At 53.9% G+C, this 9,573-nt stretch overlaps 1 protein-coding gene across 1 annotated transcript in view; it reads left to right on the top strand.

Annotated features, from left to right (window-relative positions):
* GPR26 (G protein-coupled receptor 26) overlaps positions 1 to 9,312 on the top strand; it is a 20,457-nt gene extending 11,145 nt beyond the window's left edge. Inside the window, exon 3 of the mRNA XM_024751597.1 lies at positions 9,081 to 9,312. Within this exon, the coding sequence (XP_024607365.1) occupies positions 9,081 to 9,312 (232 nt within the window). The remainder of the gene's footprint in view (positions 1 to 9,080) is intronic.
* The last annotated feature ends 261 nt before the right edge of the window (positions 9,313 to 9,573 follow it).

Raw genomic sequence — 9,573 nt, 5'->3', positions numbered from 1 at the left:
CCCCCCCCCCCCACCATGCCGGCCAAGGTTGCAGTGCGCTGGCCTCAGGGCTGTACGTTCCAGAAGCCAACCTGCTCCAGCTACAGAATTTTCCTCACACGTTGAAGCCAGCAAAAAAAAAAAAAAAATATCACCCACTCAGTTTTGCTCACGGGAGGGGAAAATACCCACACAAATTAGTATCCAGAATGGCTTAGCTGTTTGGGAAGGTGACAATGAAAAGGACTTTGATGTTCTTTTAGGAGGTGGATGTGGAGCCTGAGAAGCAGGATCCGTGCAGGGTTTTGTGTGCACGCGCGTGCCTCTGTATGAAAGAGAGAGCGCACGGCCCATCCCCCTGCATCCCCCGGCATCCTCAGTTGGCAGGGACATGGAAGGGACGCCCTGCCTCAGCGTCCCCCAGAGTCGCACTCAGGAGAGGAGGGGCTCAATGTGCCCAGGTCCCCCTGTCTTTCCCTGTCCCTACTCATACTGAGCTGAAGCCTGGCCCCCCATAGCTCCACCTATGCCCCCCATCCTGCTTTCTGCAGCCCAGGAGAATGTCCGTCCTCTACTAACAGAGGCCCTGCCAATTTGCAGACAGTGAGCTGGGGTTCCCCAGAGCAGCCCCCATTCGCCAGACACTACAACCCCGGAGTGTCTGTCACTGTCTTTTCTGTGCATGCCACTCTCTCCGGGGGAAAGCCAGGGGGCCTGCATTTCACTTTAAACATAGGACATAGGACTGTCTGCAGGTCTCTTCATGGGTCTGCCCCAGGCCGAGCAGAGCCATCAATTCTTCCTTCTAGAACTGCCCGCTAGACCTCAGCGCTCCTGACATTTCTCTATGGGAGACCGTCCTGCACGTCGTAGGATGTTAGCAGCATCTCTGTCGTCTACCCACTACCCGCCAGCAGCACCTCTTCCCTCCTGCTCCCCAGTTTTGACAACTAGAAAATCTAGGCAACCTGGGGACCAGAATCACCCCCGGGTGAGAGCCCCTGGTCTAGGCCTGCCACGTCCAGCCAGGACGCCGAATACCATGTCATAGCATCTGATAGGGACGCGTCCCAGGCTTCTGAGGCAGGAGCGAGTGAAGTGGGCTTGGCTCTTCAGGGGGACAATCCCAGCAGAAGGGACAGCATGAGCCAGGTCTAGAGCCCTGCACGGGAGCCACCAGCCGCAGGTCCCTTCGAAGCACTTGAGCAAGGCTTGTCCAAACTGAGATGTGCTGTAGATGTAACATGCACACTGGGTTTCCAAGGCTTAGCAAGGCTTTTATATATATATATAATTAAAACTCTTTATATTGATTCCATAGTGAAATGGTGAAATCTTGGATATATTGGGTTAAATAAGATTTGTAATTAAAAGTAATTTCACGGTTTCTTTTCCCACCTGTGGCTCACCTTCTCTTTCTGTTGGGCAGGGCTGGCCTGTAGTCAGGGAATCTGGGGTCTAGGTGTGCCGATGCCCTTGCTCCCAGCTCCTTTTTTCCCTTGGCCTCTAGCTGCCCGTATCATCCTTTTCTGACCAGGAACCCACTGGTTCCCAGGATCGCCCTTCCGGCCACACTGCAAGAGTGCTCAGAAGTCCCCCGCTCCCTCCTCCCCTGTCCAGCGCCCTGCTCCATGTTGGAGTTTCTAAGCAGTGGCCAAATCAGTGTCTTCCTCTGTGGGGTCAGGTGCATTGAGGCAGGAGTCCTCGGAGGGTCTGAATGAGGGGACATCAGGTCCCAACGCTGGGTGACAGTGTTGTGGCAGAAGGTCCTTGTGCTTAATCCTCTTGAAATCACACCCCTCTGGGACCACCTCCCTCTGTCCACACCCCCATACCCCCCCTGCCGTGACCGCGGGGAGAGGAGATTCTGAGGAGGTGCCTAGTCTCTGTGGCAGCTGGGCCCCCAGGCACACCCCAGGGAGATGGACACCTGTGAACTTGCTCTTTGCATGCAGGGGAGCCCCCTGGGCTCCAGGTGTGTGCTGGGCACGGCCAGGATCACACCAGAGCTACACTTCCACCACCAGGGCAGCAAAACTGCCAAACAGGGTGGACTGGGGTGGGGGTGAGGCAGGATTTGCTCTGACACCCACCTCCAAGGATCCTGACCCAAACTCGCCCATCGTACGCTGAGTCCGTGCTGAGAAGCACGCAGTGATTGTGGGGGGAAATCAGCATCTAGTAAGGAACCCATAAAACAACGCATGCAAGGCGTTCACCCTGGTATATCCTGCTGTCGCCAGCACTGGGGTCGGGACCGTGCACACTCTGGCCAGCAGTTGATCCTCCCGCTGTTCTCCAGCTGGTTTCCGAGTGCGGACGAAATCACCCCAGTCTCAGAAGAAGCTGAAGTCAGACTCTGCTCTGGAAACGTAGTTGAGAAGTTAACGTCTTGCAGGAATTGATTCCTTATGGAGAACCTAGAGCTGTGGGTTATGGAAGTAGAAGTTTCCTTAGCAGTGTCTCATCCCGGGAGGGGAGCTGATTGCAGGCCACCTGGGGTCCACTGCCTGGGGCAAGCCTGCGCAGTGTTCATAGGGATTCTGAAGCCAATCCAGTGAGTGACTCAGCCAGGGTTCCAGCCCGGGTCCCCCTGGAGCCAAAGCCCACGCGTGGGGCCCCTTGCCCTGCACTGTTCTGCTTCTCTGAGGGCATGGGGGTTCCCTCCCAGAGGATATAGGAGGGCACTTTGTGCCATGGCCCCCTCAGAACCAGGAAGCTGCAGCTTCTGAGATGATAAAGTCAAGGTGTTCAGGTGTCACTTAAACGCCTCACTGAGCTGTCAGTGCAGAAACCGCTATTTCCCGAGGCTCCCCAGGGACAACCTCTATCCAAGCAGCCCGCCTTGCTACTCCCCCCATTGGAGCCTTATAGGTGGAGACGTGCACAAGCATGTGGGTTCACGTCAGGCCAACCGTGGGGGATGCTGGGAGCTGGCAGAATCAGAACGTCGAGAGAGAGAAGGGGCTTGTGCTGTGACACCTGCCGTCCCTCTAAGTTGATCAGGAAGGCCCGGCTGGCAGGGAGGAGGTCCCTTCTCTTTGTTCCCAGTCTATTCACATCTGCCTGATAACTTTCTCAGACTGGGAAGCAGCATTCTTGGGTCAAGAACCATTCAAGTCTTCCAGTAGATTCTCAGGCTTCCCTTACTGGAGAACATGGAGTCTTTATAACCATACCTACCACTTATTCAACACTTGTAATGTACCCAGGAGGTACCAGTACATACCTGATTGCACCTAGTACAGCTGTCCTGCAAGGTGAGTGCTAGAGTCCTCGTCTTACTGAGGGTCAGCGAGATGAGATGAGTGGCCCAAGGCCACAGGAGTAGTGACTGGTAGAACCAAGGGTTAAAGGTCAGTGCCAGGCCTACTGGCAATAATTTAGCCCTGTGGGCATGTTACATCTCTGAAACCTGGGGACCGGGCACTGAAAATGTAGAAATGCTTATCTGCAGGCTTTTGATCCAACTTCCTATGCCCAGGCATCTTGGCAGGAACCCAGACATAGTACCCAGACTCCTGGGGGTAAAGGCACGTAGGTGAGTGAGTTCTTTCACCAGAAGCAGCGGTGGGTTCGTGTGGAGTCACCTCTGACCTCCCACCTGGCTGACAGCAACTTGTGTGGACCTGGAGTGGGGCTCAGAGGCCATCAATGCTGGCAGCTGGAGCCATCGTCAGACTCGGTGGACTAACGCTGACCATGAAGCCAACACCTCTCAGAAAGACAGTTCCCCCAACTGCACCAACCAGCCAAAGAGCCCCTTGCACCTGCACTTTGTGGCCTGTCAGATGACAGAGGGACACTTTGGCAACCTCCACCCTCACTCTTAATAGGAGTCACTACCTTCTATTCACACACTCACACCGGTTCCCAGGTCCTCAAAGCCCTAGTGGGTCACATCGGGCTCTTTCCAGAGTGTCTGAGCATGGTCTGAGGATTTGCAAGACATTCGCCTCCAAAAGCTCTAATTACGTTTTTCTGAATTAAAACGTACACGTCTAGAAGCATGTGTGAAGCTATTATCTCTGCAGCGGTTCGGGCTTACAAATAATTACGGTTGTCCCAGATCATCGGAGTGGGGCTTTGAGGCATTTGTGGATCAGACAGCACCATTATTGTGGCTTTTCCGAGTCACAGAATTATGTCAGCGGGGTTTAATATGCAGGTGGCTGTCTGGTGTTAATATTCTCTTAATAAAATGCCTTTTCCCTGCTAATGTCTCATGAACATTTAAAACTCCAGCTTATTACTTACAGCTCTTCAAATATGCAGACCGGATTCTCCAGAAGTCTTCTTGGGAAGACACTGGGCTTGCTTCCCAAAAGCTATTCTGTGGTCCACGTTGCATTTGGTGTACAGCATGTGTGTGTGTGCGTGTGTGTGTGTGTGTGTGTGGCAGCGGGGAGAGATGATGGACGCACAGGAGGTGTAAAGAAGGGGTGTGGATTTACCTCTTTAAATTCAAGGGTTGACAGTAAAGGCCTTGACTACCCCCTGGAACCGAGTCAAGGAGCTGGGAGGGGCAGCCTGGCACCAGGAGGGCCTGTGGTCTCTGGTGCCCACAGTCCAGGGTTTAAATCCTGGCTCTTCTACGTCCAGGCCATGTGGCCTTGGCCCGTCACTTTGCCTGGGTTCCTCCTCTGTAGTGTGAAGCACAAGCAACACCGTCGAAGGGGGCGGGTGGGAGGTGCTTGAGACAATGTTTGTCAAGCGGCTGCCAAAGCCCTGAGCCTCTGGGGACACAGAGGAGGAGCTGGGTCTGGGGCTACTGGTATTACGGGTCTTGTTCTCATCCCCAGAATTTAGTTTCTTTGGAGAGTCCATTGTCGAGCAGAATTGAGACATTGGTTTCTCTGGGGGGTCCGAGAATGCCTGAGAGTTCTGGCAAGAGTACCCCATCTTCCTCCCGGGACCAGGAGGGTCAGGCCGGCAGGGGCGGGTGAGAGGTCCCTGTGGCTGAGGGGCCAGGGAGCCGGCTTCCTGGCCTGTCAGCCCTCTGCTGTGACAGCCAGCACAGAGACTTCCCGTGACCCAGAGCAGAGGGCCCTGTGCTAAGAGAAAGGACATGGCCCCTTGGAGGAGTCCCCCCGAACAAATACAGAGCTACGGGGTGCAGAGGTGGGGCAGACACATAGGACTTGGGGTGGCGGGAGAGGATGGGTATCTGTTCTCTGTCACCCTGAGTCAGAAAAATACCCATCTCTGTGCTCTGCTTCCGATGTGGTCCCGGGCCACACCCGGCAGCATTTCACACCTCCCACCCCAGCCAGGCTCTGACCAGACGTCCCCAGGTGCTCACAGCGCGTCTCTGAACCACCTGCGTCAGAGCCACCTGAGATGCTTGAGAAAGCAGACTCCTGCCCTGGCTTCGCCTGCCCTTGTCCTCCCCCCATCAACCCTCCGCCGGACCTCTCAGCCCAGGGGGTCCTCGCGGGAGCTGTGTCAGGCTGTCTGGGGCAGGCATGTATGCATTGTGAGCACAGAAGCATAAATGTTTCCCCCTGAACGGAGCCTGATGGCTGAGGTTTTTCCAGCACATACCTCAGGCGGTGCATGGAAAGTCACCTTGGTGCTTTGCTTCCGGGAGGGCAGGGAGGGGGCAGGGTCTACCCTTAGTACTCACGGGCTCCAGGAACTCCATGGGGCTTGGTGCCATGTTGGTGTTATGACCAGGGACCCACGAACAACCAGATCCTGCCTAACAACCCCCTGCATCCCCACGGGGTTCCTTAGCGGATGTGGACCTATTTCCCAGCACTGCCGCCATAACTAGCTTCCACTAAGTGGCTTAAACAATAGAAATGTATGGCCTCAGTTCTGGAGGCTGGAAGTCCAAGATCAAGGTGTTGGCAGGGTGGTTCCTTCTGAGCCTGTGAGGGAGAGTCTCTTCCAGGCCTCCCCCGAGTTTCTGATGGTGAACTTGCAATCTTTAGTGTTCCTTGGCTTCTAGAAGCATCACCCCATCTCTGCCGTCATCCTTTTGTGGCGTTCTCTTGGCGTGCATCTGTGTCCAAACTCCCCCCTTTTATAAGGGCACGGTCACATTGGATTAGGCGCCCACCGTTCTCCATTAGGACCTCACCTTAACTAATTACATCTGCAACTACCCTATTTCCAAATAAGATCACATTCTGAGGTGCTGGGGGTTAGGACCTCAACACATGAATTTGGGGAGACATAGTTCAACCTACAGCAGGGAGCTATAGCGAAAGGAAACAAAGTCCCATTTTATTAACACCTGAGCCCAATAACCCCTAAACGCAGGGGTCTTGGGGCAGAGCTGGGGGCAGGGGCAGGAGAGGGGAGTTCAATAATCCACCATGATTCGTAGAAGAGAGAGAAGAGGCAGAGCGTGGCAGGCACCTAGTAGCACACGGTGACCCTGCTCTGATCAGAATAATAATGGCCCTTTCTTGGAGGGGAGGGTGTTTGGAGGAGGTGAGCAGAGCTGGATCTGGCATGAGAAGTTGGGCTGCAGTGCTCCCTTTCTAAAAGATCATCTGGACGGGCCCACGTGATCATTCCCTGCCCAGATCTAGCATTAGAAAGAAGCAGTTGTAGCAATACGGAAGTCCCTGCCCCTGCCCAGTCCCCTTAAACAAGTGGGGACTTGGAACTGTCAGAGCTGGAACAGAGCAAAGCCGGCCACAGCAGGCACATGGCAGAGGGGTCCACGTGCCCAGGAAAATAAAAAAGCAGGTCAGCCAGCCACATCCGGTCGCGGAAGGGAGCATGCTAGCTTCAGCCTGGCCCGGGGGCCACACGGGAGCAGTGCCCGGGCCCAGACTGATCCAAAGCATCTCTTTGCCTGGAGGCCTTGATGGAGGCCAGATGCGGGCTTTTCAAAGCAGAAGTCGTGTACACTGTGGACGGGGCAAGTGACAGAAGTGCTGGGTAGCCCATAACCACTTCATGGAAAGGGGATTCTTGGGGCTGGAAGGGACCCCAGAATGCATCCCGTCCCATCTGCAATGTGGAGATTTGAATCCCATCATGGCACCTAGACAAGGCATGGGCTGCGGTTCGATGGAACTGGGTTTCCCCGTGGAGGAGATGCCGGCTTGCTGCTCCATCTCTCTGAGCCTTGATTTCCCCGTCTGTAAAATGGGACTAGCGATGCGCATTCTGCAGAGAATAGTTGTAAGGTTAGAGATTGTGCATATCACGCACCCGGCCCAAAGGAGATACTTAACTGGGAATTATTATTACTGAGCCAGGCAAGTTCAGATTTTACATAAAATCTCTGAGAAGCAAATGCAACAGCTTTTACCTCTTATCTAAATGGTGAAATTTTAAATTGTCCCAAATAGTTTTACTCTGTGAAATCTGCAGAACCTGCAAATAATCATTTTGATCTTGCTGGATGGTTTGATGATATATGACTCTTAATAAATCCTCCTGGGAGAGCCAAAATGCTCAGACCGAATTTAGCAATGTATAGAAGACTAGACATTCTGGAAAAGTAATGTGGCATCCCATAGCAACAATGTGTTGGTATTCAGCTGTTTCATTGTTATTATTAGGTGTGAATTCTAAACTCGGGGGGTTTTGTTCCCTTAAATTCATCACTTCCCAAAGTAGATTTCTTAAAAGTACAGATTTCTCAAATGCCAACAGCTCCATTTCCCCATTCGGGCTCCCAAGGACAGGAGCAAAACCATGTCGGCATTACCCCCTTGGAGTCAGAGGGCAAGGGTGGATAGTGGTGCTGGAAATGGGATGCCTAATAGAAGGGCCTCAGAATGGATTCATTAAGGATCTATTCGAAAAGGGGGTCATTGCAGTGGGGTATCTCATCCCACCAGCTTCCTCCTCCTTCCTCTCCTGGGCTCGTCCTCACAACCTCAGCCCAAAGAAGCCTTCAGGAAAATCACTGAAGTTGGCAGCCCAGAGTCACAGCCCAAGCTCAGTCCTCTCCGTACCTGGGGTCTCACCTGGGCAGCCCTCCAAGCTGAGAGCCACCGCTGCCTTCCATCTTGCTGACCTCCATGCCCTCCCCCCGCCAAGTAGAATACAGGTGCTAGATCCCAGTCTGAGCACAGATGCTGGATTTTCCTCTACCACTGACTTGCTGTGTGATGTTGGGCAACCCCCTCCCCTGTCTAAGTTCTCGCTCAGCTCTGTGGCCTTTTCTACCTTATATTAATGCTGGGTAACATCCAAATATGGCCAGGGGTGCTGGACACACTTGGGAGAAAAGAATAAATGGCTTGATTTGGGAGAATTCTGTTTACACAGAGGAGGGCTTTTACTACCTCACAGCCTGGCCTTAGCACCACTGAATGGAGCTGTTCGATGGATACCTGGAGGACTCTCAGAACTGTGCCCCTTTGACACAGGAGCTGCCTCTTCCCTCACCTTCTTCCAAAGAATGAGGGTCACTTTAGGGTACCCTGACTACTGCTATAGCCAGGGGCCACCAGAATCCCAACCCTGGGAAGAAGCTTTTCCCACCAGCAGATTCTTTCCTGATGCAAGACATACTTTGAGCTTTGATGAATATTTGCAAAATTAATCTCAGCCCTTCCTCCCAGGCAAGCTCCCGTGGACGGCGGAGCTAGGATCTGAAGCCAAGAATCAGTCTGTCCTAGTTACAATGACCATAGACATGACCTTATTCAACTCCCCCTTTTTCGTAGAAAACACCCAGGCCCCAAGAAGGGAAACAACTTGCCCAGGGTCACACAGCAGGTCACCGGAGCAAATGGCCAGGGTGCAATTAGCTATTGGTGCAATTCTTAGATCAGCTTGGGTGCCTGGGTTCAAATCCCTGCCTTTACAGTTTACTGGCAAACTATCAGTACTTAACCTCCTTGGACGTCTACTTCCTCACATGTAAAATGGAGATGTCTAATCTCCCAGGGTTCCACGAAATCACATGTAAAGTGCGTCCTTAGCCCAGTACCTGGACTAAAAGAAGCGCCTGGAGAACGGCCACCATAGTTATGGTTGTAAATTGCTGTTGTCATTGTCGCAGGAGGAAGCCTCAGAGAAACGTGAAGCGTGGCCGGGAAGCTGGGGTCAGGGGCTCAGGCTGGAGCCTGGGATGCGCCCAGCTGCGCTCTCCTAATGAACGCCCTCCCCGTCTCTGTCCGCAGGCTGGTGGAGTTGTCCTCCGCGGTGCCCATCAGCTCCCACTGGGGGGTGCTGTCCAAGTGCTTGGCCTACAGCAAGGCCGCATCTGACCCGTTCGTGTACTCCTTGCTGCGACACCAGTACCGCAAGAGCTGCAAGGAGATTCTGAACAGGGTCCTGCACAGGCGTTCCCTCCGCTCCTCCGGCCTCACCGGGGACTCCCACAGCCAGAACATTCTTCCGGCCTCTGAGTGAAGGACGCTGCTGCTGCTGGAGAGCTTGGAATGAGACGGCTGGTGAGAAGAGGGGGCGGGAGGGCTTGGGGCGCCTGGGCGGACTCCACCGGCCGCCCCCATCCGGCGAGCCCAGGGATTCCGTTTCCCTGGTTTCGGGGAGGGGGGGCTCCGAAGCCTGCTTCCTGGTTCCTCGAGGGCAGATGTTGAACTGTCCCTGTTTATCACCAAAGGATGACCAAGGGACATGCTGTGAGCTGGCTTTTCTCTTGGAGAAGCTCCT

Source organism: Neophocaena asiaeorientalis, unplaced genomic scaffold (assembly GCF_003031525.2).
Source record: "Neophocaena asiaeorientalis asiaeorientalis breed wild unplaced genomic scaffold, Neophocaena_asiaeorientalis_V1.1 scaffold108, whole genome shotgun sequence".
Classification (NCBI taxonomy): domain Eukaryota; kingdom Metazoa; phylum Chordata; class Mammalia; order Artiodactyla; family Phocoenidae; genus Neophocaena; species Neophocaena asiaeorientalis.
The sequence above is the reverse complement of the archived record's forward strand: the minus strand, read 5'-3'. Positions and strand labels throughout refer to the sequence as shown.